Source organism: Bubalus kerabau, chromosome 4 (assembly GCF_029407905.1).
Source record: "Bubalus kerabau isolate K-KA32 ecotype Philippines breed swamp buffalo chromosome 4, PCC_UOA_SB_1v2, whole genome shotgun sequence".
Classification (NCBI taxonomy): domain Eukaryota; kingdom Metazoa; phylum Chordata; class Mammalia; order Artiodactyla; family Bovidae; genus Bubalus; species Bubalus kerabau.
In genome coordinates, this window is record NC_073627.1 from 146,710,492 (window position 1) to 146,732,976 (window position 22,485).

The 22,485-nt window shown below is 42.7% G+C and overlaps 1 protein-coding gene across 1 annotated transcript; it reads left to right on the forward strand.

Moving 5' to 3' along the window:
* Window positions 1–1,215: 1,215 nt before the first annotated feature.
* On the forward strand, window positions 1,216–2,577 carry LOC129650459 (cyclin-dependent kinase 2-associated protein 1). Its single transcript, XM_055578969.1, has one exon. It carries the CDS (start codon window positions 1,484–1,486, stop codon window positions 1,829–1,831), a length of 348 nt encoding a protein of 115 aa, XP_055434944.1. The 5' UTR covers window positions 1,216–1,483; the 3' UTR covers window positions 1,832–2,577.
* Window positions 2,578–22,485: the final 19,908 nt, after the last annotated feature.

Below are 22,485 nucleotides of genomic sequence, written 5' to 3' on the forward strand. Positions count from 1 at the left end.
CGACTTTGCTTTCACTTTTCACTTTCATGGACTGGAGAAGGAAATGGCAACCCACTCCAGTGTTCTTGCCTGGAGAATCCCAGGGATGGGGGAGCCTGGTGGGCCGCCGTCTCTGGGGTCACACAGAGTCGGACACGACTGAAGCGACTTAGCAGCAGCAGCAGCAGGAGGGGTTGGGGAGCCATCTGCTATTGACCTTTAGTTGAGGATCCTACCCAGCAAAAAATGATCTGCCTGCAATGCAGGAGATACCAGAGATATGAGTCCGATCCCTGGGTTGGGAAGCTTCCCTGGAGGAAAACATGGCAACCCACTCTGGTATTCTTTTTGGGAAGATCCCATAGATAGAGGAGCCTGGCAGGCTACAGTCCATAGGGTTGCAAAGAGTCGGACACGACTGAAGCAACTGAGCATGCGTGCATGCACAGTGCCAGTAGTGCACCCACCCTGGTCAACTGAGAAACACTGGTCTCTGATGATCCAGTGAGCAGTACAAGGCTAGTCACCTATGAAATGAACTCCTGGAAAAAACCTTTTTTCCCTGTAAGGTTCCACTCTATGGAATGTGAAGTTTAAGCCCATAAAGGGAGCTTTGCTTTATCATTTTAGGATTAGGTTCAGCTGCTAGTGACAAGAAACCTGAATAATAGTGGCTTAAACCCACAAAGCTTTATTCTCTCACAGGTAAGTCTCCAAGTAGATGGTCTTGGCTGAATTGACATGCCTGCAGAGTCTGAAGGGACTTGGGCTCCACTGCTCCTAAGTGTGGCCTTCATCCCAGGACAGCTGTTTAAGCTTAAGCTGTCACTTCCTCACTCCATCCAGATGAAGGAGAAAAGGAGAAAGAAAAGCTTGTTCTTTTCCTTTGAGGATACCTCTCAAAAGTTGCATATAACATTTCTGATCACACTCCTTGGCCAGAACTTTGTCTCATGTCCATTGCTAGTAGCAAGGTAGCTGGGAAATAGAGGCTTCTATTCTGGTTAGCCGTGACCCCAGATGTAGGTACTGTTCCTAAAAAAGAAAAGGAAGAAGAGTTTAGCAATAGCAAGCAATTCTTCCCTTCCTCCTAAGGTGGATTACCTACATCCATAAAGTGAAGCCCTAGTATGTTATTAAAGCTAGATTTCAGTGGTCCAGCCTTGACTAAGTAGGGAAAGAAAAAAGTATTGACTTGCTTTGGCCATAAAATTCCTTGATACTGGCCCCGCTGGCTCCGCTCAAAGTTTGCGGCCGCCCCTGCGCCCGCGCGCCCGCCCGATGTATGGGTGATATACTGCAGCGGGTGTCAGGGTGAGGGACGGCCATATTTGCCGGTGCGGCCCGAGCCGTCAACAACAAAAAGTGCGCGGGAGCTCGGCGGGCGCACGGACGGGCGCACGGACGCCGGGACCGCCTCGCCGTCGCCGGGTCTCGCCGCCGCCGCCGCCGCCCTCGCGGGCCGGGCCCCGCTGCGCCCCGGCGCGCCCCGCCGCTCGGGGGGATGTCTTACAAACCGAACTTGACCGCGCACATGCCCGCCGCCTCCCTCAACGCCGCTGGGAGCGTCCACCCGCCCTCCACCAGCATGGCAACGTCTTCACAGTACCGCCAGCTGCTGAGTGACTACGGGCCTCCATCTCTCGGCTACACTCAGGGCACTGGGAACAGCCAGGTGCCCCAGAGCAAATATGCCGAGCTGCTGGCCATCATCGAAGAGCTGGGGAAGGAGATCAGACCCACCTACGCGGGCAGCAAGAGTGCGATGGAGAGACTAAAACGAGGCATCATCCATGCCCGAGGATTGGTGCGGGAGTGCCTGGCTGAAACGGAGCGGAATGCCAGGTCCTAGCTGCCTTGTGAGCCTGGAAGGTTTTCCAGCTTCTTCCCAGAGGAGAAGTTACGGTTCACCTCCCTTGTTCAGATGAAACTCTTGTTTTCAAAATGGTTAACCAGTTCAGTTTCTCCTCCCCCGCCCCTCCCATGGTTCACTTAGGCTCTGAATCTACAGTCTCTTTAAGATTGAGGAAAGATTTTTAAATTGATTAGGAGTTACATTGGAAATAGTTAGGAACTTCCCAGGTGTTTGTGGTTTTGTTTTCTTTTTTTAAAAAGCATTGATTCAAAAGATGCACGTAGAAGTTACCTATCTTACAGCAAACTAGTTTTGACTCTTAAGATACCAGTGTCTGGTTTTCTTTTGAATACATTTATGTTAACCCAGATTGTTCTGTGTTCCTTTTCACAAGCTGATACAACTTCAAGTTTTTTAGTAGTACGAACTTGACAGCACACTTAACCTAGGAGCCAGTCCCCTCGTTGCCATACGGTATAGATTCTGCTTAATGTAACTTCTTTTTTGCTTAAGCGTATTTGCATGATTATTAGTGCTTTTGAAGTCCATTCTAAAATGCACAAGTTATAAATACAGAAGAAAGAGCAACCTCCCAAACCAAACCTAACAAGGACCCCTGAAATTTTTCCTAAGACTGTATGTAGATTTCAGTTCTGCCTTTTCTGAGGGTTGACCCAAACATCTGGAAGAAAATGGAACTGTTTGCGTCTTTGTATTTATTACTTGATGTAATAAAGCTTATTTTCATTAAAAAAAAAAAAAAAAAAAATTCCTTGATACTCTTCCCATTGAGACCGTAGGCTGTGTCTTCTTCCCTTAAAACTGGGTGGGGGTTATGACTGCTCCAGCAAATAGAGTACAGCACAAATGAGGTCATACAAGGTGACATAGCTGCCTCGGGGTCTCTCCAGGATGTTCACTGTTACACTCCAGCCGCACACGCTGTGGGGTAGCCCAGGCCACATGGAGAGGCCACATGTGGGTGTGTGGCTGCCAACCCCAGCTGTGGTCTCAGCTGACAGCTCCCAGCAATTGCCATGCACATGAGGGAGGAAGCTCTAATTGATTCCCCCTCGACTCCAGAGTCAACCGCTGCTGTGATCTGAACATGCTCCCGACTAGATACCTAACCCCCGAGGTGATGTTAGAAGGAGATGAGGCCATCAGGAGTGATGGCCTATGTATAAAGAGACTCTGGAAAGCTCCCTTCTCCTTCCACCGTTGGAGGACATGGTGAGAGGTCAGTGGTCTGCAGCCAGGAAGCGGGATCTCACCAGAACCTAACCATGTACGCCCCTGATCCTCTGACCTCCAGCACCCTGAGAAATAAATTCCTGTTGTCTGTAAGCCGCCCAGTCTGTGGTATTGTGTTACAGAGGCGCAAATGGACTAACACAGCCTTTGGCTTTTCCATCTGACTGTGACTGCAGGAGGGACCCTGCATGTCAGTCAGTCAGTTCAGTTGCTCAGTCATGTCCAACTCTGCGACCCCATGGACTGCAGCACGCCAGGCTTCCCTGTCCATCACTAACTCCAGAGTTTACTCAAACTCGTGTCCATTGGGTCAGTGATGCCATCCAACCATCTCATCCTCTATCATCCCTTTCTCCTCCAGCCTTTAATCTTTCCCAGCATCAGGGTATCTTCAAATGAGTCAGTTCTTTGCATCAGGTGGCCAAAGTTTTGGAGTTTCAGCTTCAGCATCAGCCCTTCCAATGAATATTCAGCACTGATTTCCTTTAGGATGGACTGGTTGGATCTCCTTGCAGTCCAAGGGACTCTCAAGACCCTGCACAAGAAGTGTCCAATTGCATCCAGCCAGCACAGGGGCTTTTGGAAGGATCACAGAATGTTTATTGTCTCAAGCCCGTGCATTTGAGGTGGTTGGTTATGCAGCAATAGATAATCAGCACAGCCCATAGAACACTGACACTTTAGTATTGACTGGTTTTCCAGCACCTTCCTGAGGTTGGCAAGTGGAAATCAATCAGGAGAGACATCAACGACACAGTAAATCAGGGCCTGGTGGGGCACAGTGGGGATAGAGGTGGAGATTGCAGGAAGAGAGGATCTCACTTACAAAGCAATGCAGCTGCTCTTCATCACCAAGGGCATCTTCTTCCACTGTCAGTTTTGGTGGTACTAGTTCATCACACAGTACATCCAGAGAAACCACAGGATGTGAATCAAAAAGTGAGGAAACTGGGAGCCAAAGAAAAGGAGGAAAATGCATTGTGTGCCAAGGGGCTATGACTCAAAGTAGAGAAAGATAGGAATCCAAAGAGCTAAATTATATTGTCCATTGTATATATTTACACCACATCTATTTTATCCATTCATCTATTGATAGCCATTTAGGTTCCTCTCATATTTTGGCTATTGTGAAAAAGGCTGCAATGAACATAGGGGTACATATATCTTTTTGAACTAGTATTTTTGTTTTCTTTGGAAAAATACTCAGAATTGCTGAATCTTACTGCTTTTCATACTGACTGCACCAATTTACACTCCCAGAAACAGTGCATGAGTGTTCCTTTTCTCTACATCCTTGCTAACATTTGTTACTTGTGGTGTTTTTGAAAATAACCATTCTGTGAAGTAGGCTTCACAGGACGGTCAGTGGTAAAGAATCCACCTGCCAATCAATGCAGGAGATTCGGAGACGTGGGTTCAATCTCTGGGTTGGAAAGATCCCCAGGAGGAGGAAATGAAAACCCACTCCAGTATTTTTGCCTGAACAATCCCATGGACAGAGGAGCCTGGTGGGCTACAGTCCATGGGGTCACAAAGAATTGGACATGAATGAGCAACTGAATTTGAATGCACGCATTCTGAGAAGTATGAGGTAATATCTCATTGTGGTTTTGATCTGGATTTCCCTAATCATGAATAATGTTGAACATCTTTTCATGTACCTTTTGGCCATCTGGGAAAATGTCTATTCCAATTCTTTATTTTTTAATCAGGTTGTTTGTTTTTTCTGAAGTTGAGTTATATGAAGTCTTGTATCTTTTGGATATTAACCCCTTATCAGATGTATCATTGCAAGTATCTTCTCCCATTCAGTAGCAGCCTTTCCACTTTGTTAATAGTTTCCTTTGCTGTGCAAAAGTTTTTTAGTTTGATGTAGTCCCATTTTATTTTTGATTTGTTTTTCTTACTTGAGACATATCCCAAAAAACTGTTGCTCAGACTAATGTCAAAGAGCCTACTACCTATGTTTTATTCTAATTTTATGGTTTCAGGTCTTATATTCAAGTCTTTAATCCATCTTGAGTTTATTTCTGTACATTATGTGAGAAAGTAGCCCAGTTTGATTCTTCTGCATGTAGTTGTCCAGTTTTCCCAGCACCATTTATTGAAAAGAGTGTTTTTCCCCATTGTTTAATCTTGCCTCCTTTATCATAGATTAATTGACCATGTAAGTGTGGGTTCATTTTGGGGCTCTTTATTGATCTATATGTCTGTTTTTGTGCCAATGCCATGCTTTTTTGATTACTATAGTTTTGTAGTATAGCTTGAAATCAGATAGAATACCTCCAGCTTTGTTCTTCTTCCTGAAGAATTTTTTTGCTTATTCAGGCTCAGGACCACAAAATTTTCAGTAGATACACTTAAAAATTATGGATGACCCTGAAGAATTTTCCATCATGTGCGTTCTACATAAATATTTTAGAAAATTTAAAAAAATTATTACTTTATTTAAAAACAATAAATTCATTACATGTTAATATAAATAACAAAGTACAACCCACTGTGTGTACAGTGTCACCTGGCGTTCTTCACATGACTTTGTGGGAAATGAGGTTCAGAGAACCAGCTTGAATGCTGATACCTCAGCCTACTGTTCTATCTGTGGCTTGCCAACTGTCCTTTGTCTCTGCCTCAGGAGTCTCCTGTTTTCTGTGAGCATCTGTAACACTATGACATGCTAACTTATACCCTTCCAAGAAGAGAAAAACAGCTCTTCATAGTTACTGACATAACCTCTAACTGAGACTCAGTGTGTTCTTTTAGTCACTGTCGTGCTTGACTCTTTTGTGACACTGTCAGCTGTAGCCTGCCAGGCTCTTCTGTCCGTGGATTTCCCAGGCAAGAATACTGGAGTGGATTGCCATTTCCTTCTCCAGGTGATCTTCCTCACCCAGTGGTTGAAGCTATGTCTCCTGCATTGGCAGGACTAAGCAATCAGGGAAGCCCTGAGACTCAGCATACTTTCCATTTTAATGTGGCAATAGACTTCACTATGTTCACAGTACCCATGACTTTGTAACCAAGAGAAAATACAGATACTTTGACAACATATCATAATTGTATCAAATGTCTCTAAATAACATTTATGCATGACAACCCTTTGAAATCAAAGTACTTGATCTTGTTGATGCATTAAACAAGCACATATATTACTATATCATGTGTTATATTACTACACATGTGTTTTTTAATATATTAACAACTATATTTTAATATGATTGCTTTTTTTTTTTTCATTTTACTTTCATGCATTTAACATTTTTATTCTGAGAATGGGTCCATAGGCTCCCAATTTAGGCACTGTGTTTATTACCTGAGACTCTGTATAGCACAGGAAAACCAGAAATAAAAAACATTTCAATTATGGGTCTTTGAATTTCCCAAGCCCCAGCACTGGGATGAAATGGAAGGATGCATGCTTGTTGAAAGAGATGTGGAAGAAATGCCTTGAAAGAAGTAAAGCCTTTTAACCTGAACCTAGAAGGGAGCCTCAGGGTTGGGGGGAGGGGTTTGGACACAGGGGTGAGACTGATGAAGTCTGGATGGGGGTACAGGATCTGAAGAGGGGATTGTTACCTCCAGAGGCCATCAGCTTTCTCTTGACATACAGGAGGCCTCCTGGGGGCTTCTTCAGGCCTGCAGCCCACGTGCTCTCCATCTGAGTGATCCTCAGAACTGCCTCACCTCAGGCTACCTTCTCAGAGACTGGCTAGGGCCCCCTTCCTCCACAGCCAGAAGCTCCCATGCTGTACCTTTTCAGCCACCAAATTGTATTCAGTTCCCAACAACCCACTTCTCCCTCTTTTGGTAGCCCAGGATGCAAGCCTGTGAGTGGTAGGGTGGAGCTAAGCCCTTACAGGGATGGTGCACTGTGGAACAGAAGGTCTCCTGACCTATATTTTGGGTCATCCCTATTTGGGTGAGGTGAAACCGAACCATCTTAAGATTTCCCTCTGGGTTAGAGAAAAGCCATCATTCACAAGAGAGGAAAGAGGTGTGGAGGTGAATAGTAATTTTCCCAAGAGTTACTATCTCCCTGTTTTTCAAGTCTATGAGCTGGGAAATGCAGAGTTGCCATTTTAGCCAGCCTGACGTGTCTGTGACCCAGATCCCTGGTTGTGTGCAAGCACATGATCTCCCTGCTTTGTTGGTGCTGATTTCAGCAGTGTGCTCCTATTGCTATGATAATAAGCCAGGGAAGCTTTGCAAGCTGGCCAGGAAGAGCAACCTTCATAAGAGAAAGGATAAATCAGGGCTGTGCTATGCTCAGTCTCTGAATGCATCTTACTCTGCGAATCCATGGACTGTAGCTCTCCAGGCTCCTCTGTCCATGGGGTTTCCTAGGCAAGAATATTGGAGTGGGTTGCCATTTCCTCCTCCAGGGGACCTTCCCTACCCAGGGATTGAACTCTAGTCTCTTGCGTCTCCTGCATTGGCACTGCGCCACCTGGGTAGCAAATCAGGGCTACAGTTTGACATTTGGAAAGGAGTAGAGTCAAGAGGTGAAAGTTTGAAATGATGATGGGAGAAATACAGCAATGGGACCAGCTTAACCCAGGGGAGGAGAAGGGGCACATTTTAGAAGGCTCGGAAACTTGTCCTACTCCCAACTGCCTCCCTGAAAAAGCCAAACTGTTCCAGACATCTAACTTGGCACCGTTTGTACTGTATCTCCTTGTGTGTTTACTTGGTCCTCTCTCTAATGTGTATGTATTTATTTTTTGCTTTGTTTTTGTTTCTTTCTTTGTACCACGTAGCAAGCAGAATCCTAGTTCCCTGACCAGTGATCGAACCAGTGCCCCATGCAGTGGAAGACACGGAGTCCCAACCATTGGACCATCAAGGAAGTTTCATATGTGTGTGCAAGTGAAAGTGTGAGTCACTCAGTCACATCCAATTCTTTGCCACCCATGGACTGTAGCCCACCAGGCGCCTCTGTCCATGGAATTCTCCAGGCAAGACTATTGGAGTGGGTTGCCATTCCTTTCTCCAGGGAATCTTCCCAACCAAGTGATTGAACCTGCATTGCAGGCAGATTATTTAATGTCTGAGTCATGTATTTTTAAGCAAACTCACCAGAGATGAAAAATACATATATCAAGACAGTAAGATGTGAAAATTGAGTTTTTAAAAAAGATCTTTTTCTTTTCCACAACCAGAATGGAGTATCATTCATATATGGATGGAGCAGCTAGAAAGGTGCACATATGGCAAAGAAAGAAGTAGGGGAGAGAGTGAAGGGGGGGTTGCTGAAGATGGGCTTGCAAATTGCCTGAGATTCCAGGACAAGTGATAAAGGAAAAAAAATCACTGAGAACACTGACAACACCAAATGCTGACAATGTGGAGCAACAGGAACTCTCAGTCATTGCTGGAGGGAATGCAAAATGAACAACCACTTGGAAGACAGTTTGGTGGTTTCTTCAGTTCAGTTCAGTTGTTCAGTTGTGTCCGACTCTTTGCGACCCCATGAATCGCAGCACGCCAGGCCTCCCTGTCCATCACCAACTCCTGGAGTTCACTCAAACTCATGTCCATGTCCATCAAGTCAGTGACTGCATCCAGCCATCTCATCCTCTGTCGTCCCCTTTTCCTCCTGCCCCCAATCCCTCTCAGCATCAGAGTCTTTTCCAATGAGTCAACTCTACATGGTGGTTTCTTACAAAACAATGTCTTTCCCATGGGATCCAGCCATCATGCTCCTTGGTATTTACTAAGAGAAGTTTAAAACTTATGATCACACAAAACTTGCACATGAATATTTACAGAAACTTTGTTCATAATTGCTAAAACTTGGCAGCAACCAAGATGCCCTTCCATTGTGAAATAGTGAGTGGACAAGGAATTTCCTGGTGGTTCAATGGTTAGGGCTCTGTGTTTCCACTGCAGAGGGCACAGGTTCTATCCCTGGTGGGGGAACCAAGATCCCACATGCTGTGTGGTGCAGCCAAACAAAAAGAAAGAAAATAGTAAGTAGATAAATAAACAGTGGTACATCCAGACAATGGAATATTATTCGGCACTAAAAAGTAATGAGCTATCATGCCATGGAAAGACATGAAGAAAGCTTAAATGCCTATTACTAAATGAAATAAGCCAGTCTAAAAAAGGTTACATACTGTATGATTCCAACTGTGTGACATTCTGTGCAGCTATGGAGATAGTAAAAAAAAATCAGTGCTTGACAGGGATTGGGTTTGGGATAGGATTAATAGGTGGGAAATAGGATTTTTAGGGTAGTGAAAATATTCTGTAATGGTGGACACATGTCATTACACATTTTTTTTAAAAACCCATGGGATATTTAATACCCAGAGTGAACCCTAAGGTAAACTATGGACTTTAGATATGATGTGTCAATGTAGGTGCATCAGTTATAACAAATGTATCACACTTATGGGGCTTCAGTCCAGTTCAGTTCAGTCACTCAGTCCTGTCGGATTCTCTGCAACCCCATGAATCGCAGCACACCAGGCCTCCCTGTCCATCACCAACTCCCAGAGTTCACTCAAACTCACATCCATTGAGTCGGTGATGCCATCTAGCCGTCTCATCCTCTGTCGTCCCCTTCTCTTCCTGCCCCCAATCCCTCCTAGCATTAGAGTCTTTTCCAATGAGTCAACTCTTTGCATGAGGTAGCCAAAGTACTGGAGTTTCAGCTTTAGCATCAGTCCTTCCAAAGAACACCCAGGGCTGATCTCCTTTAGAATGCACTGGTTGGATCTCCTTGCAGTCCAAGGGACTCTCAAGAGTCTTCTCCAACACCACAGTTCAAAAACATCAATTCTTTGGCGCTCAGCTTTCTTCACAGTCCAACTCTCACATCCATACATGACCACAGGAAAAACCATAGCCTTGACTAGACGCTTAACAGCCCATAGTCTCCCCATAGAGGAAACTATGCGTGGGTTGGGGTGGGGATGAGGAGGAAGCATATGGGAAACTTTGTTGTTGTTTAGTCACTAAATTGTGACCCCATGGACTATAGCCCACCAGGCTCATCTGTCCATGGAATTTTCCAGTCAAGAATATTAGAGTGAGATCTCCTTTCCTTCTCCAGGGGATCGTCCCAACCTAGGGACGGAACCCACGTCTCCTGCATTGGCAGGTGGATTCTTTGCCACTAAGCCACCAGGGAAGCTCCCACAGGAAACTTTACCTTCTTCTCAGTTTTACTGTGAACCTAAAACTGCTCTTTAAAACAAAGTCAAAAAATGATTTAAAAATGGTAGATTGTATTCTTGAAGTTAAGTTTACTTAACCATGCTTCATCTTGTAGAAATTATTAATCCACATGTGTATTAGTTTGTGAGCACTGCTGTAACAAAGTATGACAGACCAGGTGGCTTAAACGACAGAAGTTTATTTTGGAGGCTGGAAGTCTGAGCTCAAGTGTCAGCAAGGTTGGTTTCCCTGGAAGCCCCTCTTTGGCTTATAGATGCTGTCGTCTCCCTGTGTCCTCACACGATCTTCCTTCTGTACCCTGACCTAATCTCCTGTTTTTTTAAGGACACCAGTGATACTGGATTAGGGCCCACCCAATAACCTGATTTTCACTTAATCACCACTTTCAAGATTGTCTTCAAATACAGTCACATTCTGAGATGCTTGTCATGAGGACTTCAACATAATGAATTCTGAGAGGATACAATTCAGACCATAGCATGTTTGCAAAATAAAGCTGTTTCGTTACTTGTAAGCAGTTTTCTTAAAACGGTTGTGGCAACACATAGAATTCAGTTCAGTCGCTCAGTCGTGTCTGACTCTGACCCCATGAATCGCAGCACGCCAGGCCTCCCTGTCCATCACCAACTGCCGGAGTTCACTCAGACTCACGTCCATCGAGTCAGTGATACCATCCAGCCATCTCATCCTCTGTCGTCCCCTTCTCCTCCTGCCCTCAATCCCTCCCAGCATCAGAGTCTTTTCCAATGAGTCAACTCTTCCCATGAGGTGGCCAAAGTACTGGAGTTTCAGCTTTAGCATCATTCCTTCCAAAGAAATCCCAGGGCTGATCTCCTTCAGAATGGACTGGTTGGATCTCCTTGCAGTCCAAGGGACTCTCAAGAGTCTTCTCCAACACCACAGTTCAAGAGCATCAATTCTTCGGTGCTCAGCCTTCTTCACAGTCCAACTCTCACATCCATACATGACCACAGGAAAAACCATAGCCTTGACCAGACGGACCTTTGTTGGCAAAGTAATTAATGTCTCTGCTTTTGAATATGCTATCTAGGTTGGACATAACTTTTCTTCCAAGGAGTAAGTGTCTTTTAATTTCATGGCTGCAGTCACCATCTGCAGTGATTTTGGAATTAAATAGACACAATTCCTTCACTTCATACTAAAACAAGGAGTTGCTAGCTCTGGTCTTTTAAATAAATAGCAAAATTTTGAAAAGAACACAGACCTAGAAATCTGATAAATGCCAGCATAAACATCTGTGACAATAGCTAAAAATTTCCAGTGATTACTGTCTGTCATTCAGTTCAGTTCAGTCACTCAGTCGTGTCCAATTCTTTGCGACCCCATGAATCGCAGCACGCCAGGCCTCCCTGTCCATCACCAACTCCCGGAGTCTATCCAAACCCATGTCCATTGAGTTGGTGATGCCATCCAACCACCTCATCCTCTGTCGTCCCCTTCTCCTCTTGCCTTCAATCTTCCCCAGCATTAGGGTCTTTTCAAATGAGTCAGCTCTTCGCATCAGGTGGCCAAAGTATTGGAGTTTCAGCTTCAACATTAGTCCTTCCAATGAACACCCAGGACTGATCTCCTTTAGGATGGACTGTTTGGATCTCCTTGCAGTCATACCTTGAGTTAAATTTTTATTTACTCCCTGCAACAATTCCATGAAATTGATACTATTGTTATTCTATGTTACAAATGAGTGTGGGCTTGGAAGTGAAGTGACTGGCTCCAATCACAAAAGTGGGAGAGGGAGGTTGAACCCCAGGTGCCCCAGGCTAGTGGCCACTGTGCATTCCTGCATGTGGTTCACACTCTGACGGTGCTCCAGGTTCACAGACACCAGCAAGAGCCTTTCTGACCAAGGTCTCTTGGTGACCAGAAAGCATGAATTCAGGTCAGGTCTGTGCTTCCTAATACAAGCCTGGACCACCATTCCACAGCATGATATTCTTTTCCTATGTGCCAAAAAGTAGTGTTTTCGTGAGGTAGAAATGAAGCTTTGGTAGATCAATTTCTTGTGTGGAACAATTCAGTACAGTGAAATGCACAGACACTTCCTGGGTTAACAAAAACATTTAACTCTATAACCACAGACCCTGTTAAGATATAGAATATTACTGTCAGGACTTCCATGGTTGTCCAGTGGTTAAGAATCCACCTTCCAATGCAGGGCACAGAGGTTTGATACCTGATTGGGGAGCTAAGATCCCACATGCTGCAGGGCAACTAAGCTGGCACGCTCTCCGCAGCCTGTGTATCACAACTACAGAGCCTGTGTGCCACAACTAAAGAGAATCCCATGTGTCACAATGAATAACCCGAGCTCCGCAACTAAGATGACACAACCAAATAAACAAACAAAAAAAGGTATCAGTTCAGTTCAGACGCTCAGTCATGTCTGACTCTTTGCGACCCCATGAACTGCAGCACACCAGGCCTCCCTGTCCATCACCAACTCCCAGAGTTCACCCAGATTCATGTCCAACGAGTCAGTGATGCTATCCAGCCATCTCATCCTCTGTGGTCCCCTTCTCCTCTTGCCCCCAATCCCTCCCAGCATCAGAGTCTTTTCCAATGAGTCAACTCTTCCCATGAGGTAGCCAAAGTACTGGAGTTTCAGTTTTAGCATCATTCCTTCCAAAGAAATCCCAGGGCTGATCTCCTTCAGAATGGACTGGTTGGATCTCCTTGCAGTCCAAGGGACTCTCAAGAGTCTTCTCCAACACCACAGTTCAAAAGCATCAATTCTTCGGTGCTCAGCCTTCTTCACAGTCCAACTCTCACATCCATACATGACCACTGGAAAAACCATAGCCTTGACTAGACGGACCTTTGTTGGCAAAGTAATGTCTCTGCTTTTGAATATGCTATCTAGGTTGGTCATAACTTTCCTTCCAAGGAGTAAGCGTCTTTTAATTTCATGGCTGCAGTCAGCATCTGCAGTGATTTTGGAGCCCAGAAAAATAATGTCTGACACTGTTTCCACTGTTTCCCCATCTATTTCCCATGAAGTGATGGGACCAGATGCGGTACCTCAAAAATAAATACATAAATAAAGTTATCCATAACTAAAAACTGACCATTCTCCCCACCAAAAGAAAGATATAGAATATTACTGCCACAGAAATTTCCCTCATGTAACCCCTGCCCATAGCAGTCAGAGAACCGCAGCTCTTATTTTTGTTTGCACTTGGGTTTTTTTCCCCCGCCACGGGCCTTTAAGTCATTTGTCAATATCATCAAACTCCTTCAAAGTTTAGTGGTGCTGGGGATTGAGGAAAAAAGATAGAGATGGAAAACTACACTTCTTAGTATGTGTTTGTTTGTTTTTTTTAATCTACAGAAGCTGATTATTCTGAGTACTTAAACTAACTTTACATAGAACAAAAGAGTCACCCCCAAGAAAATGACTAAAGAGGGCAGAGTCAGCCACCATTAATTATCAGCCGTCTCCAAAACACCACCAGCCAGTGCAGGCTCCAGCCTTGCCCAGGACAGCCAGCAGTTCACCCACCTGTCTCCTTCATCAGGAGTAGCTTCTTACTCCCTGCAGCCTTGTGGTGATAAGGAAAGAGTTACGGAGCCTGTCACCTGGGGTACCTGTTTGAAAAGTCAATGTTGGGTCCAATCTTTAAAAATATTGATTTCATGGCTAGAGCAGTGCCTAGAAAATTTAGATTCTAAATGAGAATCCTAGGTCACTACTCTATGCTTTGAGAAATGCCACCTTGGGAATGAAGGAGATGAAGTATGATGCAATTTTACAACACTCAAGTCTGAGAGAATATTCCATCCTGCCCCCTCACTGCCTCCCTGCAACCCCACACATGGAGTCAAGGGCTGTGTTAGTTTCCTGAGGCTGCCCTTACAAATGACCACAAACTGGGTGGCTTTAAAAAAAACAGAAACAGAGACTTACTTGGTGGTCCAGTGGTTAAGAATCCATCTTCCAATGTAGGGGACACTGGTTCGATCCCTGGCCAGGGAACTAAGGTCCCACATGCTGGAACTAAGACCCAACACAGCCAAAAATAAACAAGCAACTGTTAAAAAGATTAATACAGCAAGCAAGAACATACTGTCTCACAGTTCTGGAAGGCAGAGGTCTGAATTCAAGTTGTGGGCAGGGCTATGCTTTCTTTGAAGACTCTAAAAGAGGATCCTTTCTGCCACTTCTAGCTTCTGCTGGCTATTGGGAATCCTTGGTGTTCCTTGTCTTATAGCCACACTACATCAAACCTCTGTCTCCATCTTTACATGGCTTTCTTCTCTCGTAGGGATGCCAGTGGGTGGATCTAGGGCCCAGCCTAATCCAGTATGACCTCATGTTAACTTATGTCTTTGTTACATCTGCAAAGACCCTATTTGCAAATAAGGTCACGTTCACAAGAATTGGAGGTTAGGACTTGAACATTTCTTTTTCAGGGACACAGTTCAACCCATTACAGGTTCTGTCCTCTGTTACACAAAGTATGATCCTCAGACCAGCAGCACTGGTCTCACTTAGGAACTGCTGGGAATGCAGAATCTTGGGCTCTACCCAAGACCTACTCAGTCAGAAACTGCATTTTTAGCAAGATGTCCAGGTAATCAGTCTTCACACTAAAGTTTGAGAAGTGCTGGTCCAAATAGTTTGAAGTAAAAAAGGACAGATGTTCTTTTCACATCTAATCCTGGGAAATAAGGGTGTGTTTTCCCTGAAATTCCCAGCTAGATTCCATTTATCTAGTTGGAATCATCTCTTTAACCCCATAGCAATACATTCTTGAGAATTTGCTCTGTGGTTTGTTTTGCAGATGGCAGAGGTTAATTCAAATGTACTCTGTTATCTCTTCTCTTCTTTCCAGCAACCTGGAATTTCAGTGGGACTTGTGACCACCCTGAATATACTCTACATTTTCCCAACTTCCCTGGAAGCAAAGCCTGCCCATGTGGCTCAGCTATAGCCACTATAATGTAAGGAGAAGTGCTCTATGTAGTTCCTGGGACATATTCTCAAAAAGAGGGGATATATACTTTCTTTCCTCTTTCCTCCATCCAAATGAATCAAAATAAAGCAGATAAATATCAAAGTAGGAATCAGTGATATAGAAACAAAACAATGGACAAAATTAATGGAAATCTCATTTTTGAGAAGATTGAAAACATTGACAATCTTCTAGACAGACTGATCAAGTAAAGAAAAGACACAAATTATTAATGCCAGGAATGAGATGAGTGACAGCTACAGATGTTAAAAGGATAACAAGGGAATAATATAAATAATGCCAATAAGTTCAACAACTTAGGTGAAATGGGCAAATTCCTAAGGGATATCAACTCTAGACATAGCCCTGACTCACTGAAGAAAAGCATATATAGCCAGAGTAACCCTATATTTATTGAAAAAATTGAATTTGTAATTAAAAACCATCTCATAAAGAAAACTTCAAGCTGCTATGGTCTAAATACTTGTGTCCCTCCAAAACTTGTATGTTGAAGCCTAGCCCCTGAGGTGATGATATTAGGAGATGGGGGCCTTTGGGGTGATTATATCATAAGGTGGAGCCCTCACGAGTGGGATTAGTGTCCTTATAAAAGTAGTCTGAGAAAGCTCCTTTGCTTCTTCCACCAGGTGAGGATGAAATGAGAAGTCAGCACTCTGCACCAGGAAGAGGGCCCTCACCTGAACGTGACCATGAGGGCAACTCAGTCTTGGACTTCCAGACTCCAGAACTATGAGAGAGAAATTTCTGTTGGTTATAAGCCACCTAATCTATGTTGTTTTTTACAGAAGCCTGAACAGACTAAGATACAAGCCCCAATGGCCTTACTGGTGAATTTAAAAAAAGCTTTTAAAGGAAAAATAATAACAATACTACACAAACTCTTCCCCCAAAATTGAATAGGAAGAATAAACATAACTTTCTAACTCATTGTACAAGGCCAGCGTCACCCTGATCCTGACACCATCAGAGGTAATACAAGAAAAGAAAACTGCAGATCAATATCCTTCATGAATGTAGGCACAAAGATTCTAATATTTTAACAAGTTGAATCCAACAATATATTAAAAGGATAATACAACATGACCAAGTGGGGTTTATCCCAGGAATCCAGAGTCATTCTTAACATTTGAAAATCCGTTTTTAGTGGTAAAGAAAACTGATTTTACCTGGTGGCTCAGGGTTAAGAATCTGCCTGCCAATGCAGAAGACACGGATTTGATCCCTGTTCCAGGAAGATCGCACCTGCAGTGGGCCAACTAAGTCCTCGAGCGGCGACTGCTGAAACCTGAGAACTCCAGAGCCTGTGCTCTGCAATAAGAGAAGACATCACACCGAGAAATCCACACACCACAACCAGAGAGTAGCCCCTGCTCGCTGCCACTAGAGAAAGCCCACGGGCAGCAACAAGCACCCAGTGCAGCCAAATGAATACATACATAAATCTTTTTAAAAAGAAAGTCAGTTATTCTTAATATAATTCACTGTACTAGCTAAAAAAGCAAAAATAAATCGTATGATCACCTCAATAGATGGAGAAAAAGTATTTGACAAAACCCAACGTTCATTTCTTATAAAAACTGTCAGCAAATTAAGAGTCAAATGGCACTTCCATCGAATACAGGGCATCTGCCGAAAACCTGCCTGATATCAATAAATGGTGAAAGATTGAATATTTTCCCCCTAAGATCAGGAATAGGACAGGGACGTCTTACCACTTTTATTTAACATTGTACTAGGGGTATACAGTTGGACAAGAAAAATAAATAAAATGCATCCAGACTAGAAAAGAACAAGTAAAACTGTCTTTATTTCCAAACATGTGAATCTATCAGAGCATTCCATCAGAAAATCAGATGGAATTTGAAAAAAGAAGCAAACAAAAAACTACTAGAACCAAGAATTTGGACACTTCTTAAAAAGTTGAACATAAATCTACAATATGATCTAGCAGTTCTACTCCTAGATATTTAACCCCCTAGAAGGAAATATTTATCCATACAAAGATTGTACATAAATGTTCACAGCTGCTTTATTTTGTAATAGCCCAAAACAGGAAACTTCCTCCATCAATGGTTACATGGATAAGAAAGCATAATATATTCACCTAGTAGAATAATGCTCAGCAATAAAAAGGAATGAACTATTGATACATGCAATATGGATGAATCTTAAAATAATTTTTCTGAGTAAAGAAAAACTAGACAAAAAGAGTACTAAATATTGCATGACCCCACATGTATTTTAAAAGTCTACATTTTTAGAATGGAATTGTAGAAAGGTGATCAACAGGTACAAACTTTCAGTTACAAGATAAATAATTACCAACGATGTAATGTATAGCATGACTATAGTTAACATTGCTCTGTGATATATAGAAAAGCTTTTAAGAAAGTAAATCTTAAGAGTTCTCATTTCATCAAAGTAAAAAATCTGTTTCTTTTTTGGTTTCTCTTTTTATTGTAATATATCTAGTTCTTGCCTGGAGAATCCCAGGGACGGGGGAGACTGGTGGGCTACCATCTATGGGGTTGCACAGAGTCGGACATGTCTGAAGTGACTTAGCAGCAGCAGCATCTATGTGGAATGATGGATGTTAACTAAACTTAAAGTGGTAATCATTTCACAATATATGTAAATGAAGCCATTACACTGTACACCTTCATGAAATAAAATTTAGATCTTAAGACAGGACAAAGTTATATAAAAATTAAGTATAAAATTCTCTCCAGGTGCTGGCTTACACCTCCTCCCTCCCTAAAGTGCAGGGTGTATCTGTACTTCACATTAACCAGGAAGAGCCTGCTCAATTGTAAAGGTCATTTTTTTCTTTTTACTTTCTTCAATTCCTTAAAGAACAGTGTTCTTTCCCAGCTCTGTGGAGGATCATGGTGACTTGCTGCTCGTTTTATGGGTACTTACCTGGACTATATATCCTTGGTGAACTTAATATAAAATATCAGAATGTCATTTTTTTACTGGGATATAATTGCTTTACAATGTTGTGTTAGTCTCTGCTGTACAATGAAGTGAATCAGCAATATGTACATATACATCTCCTCCCTCTGGGGCCTCCCTTCATCCTCAGTATGTCATTTTGACGTGTGATCCTTTGTCTGGAAAATGCATTCAACACCTAACAGGAGGAACAGTTCTCAGAGCTTTCTGAGACTCTACTTTCCAGGTTATAATCCTCAGTTTGGTTCAAATAAAATTCTATTTCTTCCTCTTAACTTGATAATTCAATTTTCATCGACAACCTTAAATTTATATAGTGATGTATATCAACTCTAAATCATTAGAACTGGGGATGGTGGAGGGAGTCTAGAAAATGCAGTCTAATTTATGGGCAAAAGCACATCATTGGTTGCTTGGGGTTGAAAAATGGGTGGGGAGGGTCCGGAGGGTCTCTTAAACGTTCAGGTGAAAATTAAATTAAATTAAAAAACAAACACTGGAGCGAACTAAGGAAAAGTCCTAGAGGACATTTGGAGATGTGATTAGAGGTAATGCCATTCAAGAGAAAGGTTTGCCTTTCTTAGCATTTTCTCATCCTGACATGTTTATTAAGGAGGATGCTAAAAGCTAAGGCAATATAGTAATAATAATTATGAGTGTGTTTGTTACAAGCAGATAATTTGTAGACAAAAGTGGAAAATGAAAAATGAAGTCTCTCCTTCATGAATTTCTTCCTAAAATAAAATTCTGCCTTATTAAAGTGAAAGCACAGATTTTGGAAAGTAAACTAATAATCTTTGCTTTGTGGCATATGTATCTTCTAGGAGATGCTTAATAAAAACAAGGACTTCCCTGGTGGTCTGGGCTTCCACTGCAGGATCAGGTCAGATCAGATCAGTCGCTCAGTCATGTCCGACTCTTTGCAACCCCATGAATCGCAGCACGCCAGGCCTCCCTGTCCATCACCAACTCCCGGAGTTCACTCAGACTCATGTCCATAGAGTCAGTGATGCCATCCAGCCATCTCATCCTCTGTGGTCCCCTTCTCCTCTTGCCCCTAATCCCTCCCAGCATCAGAGTTTTTTCCAATGAGTCAACTCTTCGCATGAGTTTCAGCTTTAGCATCATTCCTTCCGAAGAAATCCCAGGGCTGATCTCCTTCAGAATGGACTGGTTGGATCTCCTTGCAGTCCAAGGGACTCTCAAGAGTCTTCTCCAACACCACAGTTCAAAAGCATCAATTCTTCAGCGCTCAGCCTTCTTCACAGTCCAACTCTCACATCCATACATGACCACAGGAAAAACCATGGCCTTAACTAGACGGACCTTTGTTGGCAAAGTAATGTCTCTGCTTTTGAATATGCTATCTAGGTTGGTCATAACTTTCCTTCCAAGGAGTAAGCGTCTTTTAATTTCATGGCTGCAGTCACCATCTGCAGTGATTTTGGAGCCCAGAAAAATAAAGTCTGACACTGTTTCCACTGTTTCCCCATCTATTTCCCATGAAGTGATGGGACCAGATGCCATGATCTTTGTTTTCTGAATGTTGAGCTTTAAGCCAACTTTTTCACTCTCCACTTTCACCTTCATCAAGAGGCTTTTTAGTTCCTTTTCACTTTCTGCCATAAGGGTGGTGTCATCTGCATATCTGAGGTTATTGAGATTTCTCCCGGCAATCTTGATTCCAGCTTGTGTTTCTTCCAGTCCAGCGTTTCTCATGATGTACTCTGCATATAAGTTAAATAAACAGGGTGACAATATACAGCCTTGACGTACTCCTTTTCCTATTTGGAACCAGTCTGTTGTTCCATGTCCAGTTCTAACTGTTGCTTCCTGAGCTGCATACAAATTTCTCAAGAGGCAGATCAGGTGGTCTGGTATTCCCATCTCTTTCAGAATTTTCCACAGGCATGGGTTTAATTCCTGGTCAGGGAACTAAGATGCCTAAAGCTGTGTGGTGTGGCCAAAAATTAAAAAAAAAAATGTTTTTTGATAAATTTTTAAATTAAAAAAATAGGAAGATAATTCTTATAAATTCCTTGTAATTATAATGCATCTTAATGAAAAATTAGAACTTGAACATTCAAATATTTTAAATATCTATTTCAAAAGAGACATGTGATTAGGCCATCTGTGTCTAATACTGGTGCTTATTGAGGTTGGTTCCTATTCTCTCACAAATACTGCATGATAGACCCTTATCCTTCTTGATGATCACATTTTAAAGGAAGGACTCCCTTTGAGAAAGACATTCCTGGGTTATAGAAGATACATATACTTCTCAACGGGATGGGAGGAAAGACTTATAGTGGCAAGTTTTCTAAAGTAAATACTCTAAGAAAAGGGAGGTCAAGGGGCTCATCAGGAACAAATAGTAAATTTGTTTGGCAGCCTGAGTTTTCCCAAGCAGGAAATTAGAGAGGCTGGGTCAACCCAGGGACGCAGCCGCAGGCCACTAGGGCCACGTTAGAGTTTGGTCATGTCCCTTTGCATTGGGAATTGGATGGAGTCTTTCGTGTTGAGAGTTTTGCAATTCTCAACACCAGTGTCAGTTTATACACTTTAAATGTGTACAGTGTATTGTCTGACAATTATACCTCAATACGACAGCCTTAAAAAAGAAAGCACCATTATAAATCAACTCTACTTCAATGAAAAGAAAGGAAAATAAAAAAGTCTCCTTGTTGACTGAGATCTCAGATGGAGGAGGAAACCAGAAATTCAGTGTCTTTCTTCTTTTTTTTAATTTAAAAAATTTTTTGGCTGCACTCTGTCTTTGTTGCTGTGGCCAGGCTTTCTCTAATTCTGGTGTGTGAGCTTCTTTTTATGGCGGCTTTTCTTGTTGTGGTGTATAGGCTCTAGGTGTTCGGGCTCCAGTAGTTGTGGCACATGGGCCTAGCTGCTTTGAGATATATGAATCTTCCTGGACCAGGGATTGAACTTGTGACCCCCTGCATTGGCAGGTGGTCCCATCCATTGCACCACCAGGGAAGTCCCAGCTTCTCTCTTGATAAAGAATTTCTTGGCTTTCGGACCAGATGTGACCACAGCATGGTGTTAAACAATACATTGCTCAGACACAAACTTTTCTAACATTCTCAGAAATAACTTAGTGTCTTTTGAAAAACCAATAGCCCCAGGATCCAAACCTTGGTTTAAACTGATCTGACAGTTTGATTTTTTTTTTTTTGTTTGCTTACCAAAATGCAGAATTTGCAATATTTCCTGATAATTTGCTCTGGAAAATTAGCATAAACTGTATTTTTAAAAGTGGCATAAGTGCTTTTGAATTTTATTTTTTGAATCATTCATGTGAATCACGCATTAAATATGTATACAGTGAAAAGTACCCCATGTTGCTCTTCATCCAACCAGCTCCCAACCTGCAAGAAGGTAATAACTGTCATTTGTTTCTTGTATATCCTTCTAGGGTCTTTTAAGCACATGCTTTATTCTATTTTGTACCATTGATCACTTTGTGTAGCATTATGCCAATATCATGATGATCTAAACAGTACAGCTTTATAATATTTCTTGAAATCACGTACTGTTAGTTTCTTCTTTACCAGACTTGTTTTGGCTCTTCCAGGATCCTTGCATCTCCATTTGAATTTTAGAATTAATTTAGAATTAGGAAAAAAGCATGCTGCAATTTGGATTGGAATTGCATTGAATAAACACACACACACACACTCTTGCTTCTCTATAGACTAAATGAAGAATGTACTCATAAGCGTCTTAGAAATTATTTTAAGTTAAATTCAAAAGATAGCAAAAGATAATACATTCATACTATACCAAACTCCAAATACAGCGAAAAGTATGTCCTACCACACTCACCCTCAACCAAACCCCTAGTTATACAGTTTTTGTCCCTAAAGGAACTCTCTGTTACCAGTTTCTTGAGAATGTTTCTGTGTTTATCCTCATCATATTTGCATCTTCTTCATCCTTATCCCCCACCCCTTCAGCACAAATGGGAACACAGCAAACACATTGTCCTGCTCCTCACTTTGGCAACCCACTCCAGTGTTCTTGCCTGGAGAATCCCAGGGACGGGGGAGCCTGGTGGGCTGCTGTCTATGGGGTCGCACAGAGTCAGACACGACTGAAGCGACTTAGCAGCAGCAGCAACAGCAGCAGCAGTGTGTTCTGGGCTTGTTCCCTGTCAGCACATATGGCTCTGCTCCATTCTTTTTAATGGCTACATAGTCCTGATCTCAGAGCTTCAAAGCCACGCATGTATGTGATTCATCTTCCGTT

Excerpts from the sequence above, each read along its gene's own strand:
- LOC129650459 (XM_055578969.1), top strand. The coding sequence starts at position 1,484 with ATGTCTTACAAACCGAACTTGACCGCGCACATGCCCGCCGCCTCCCTC.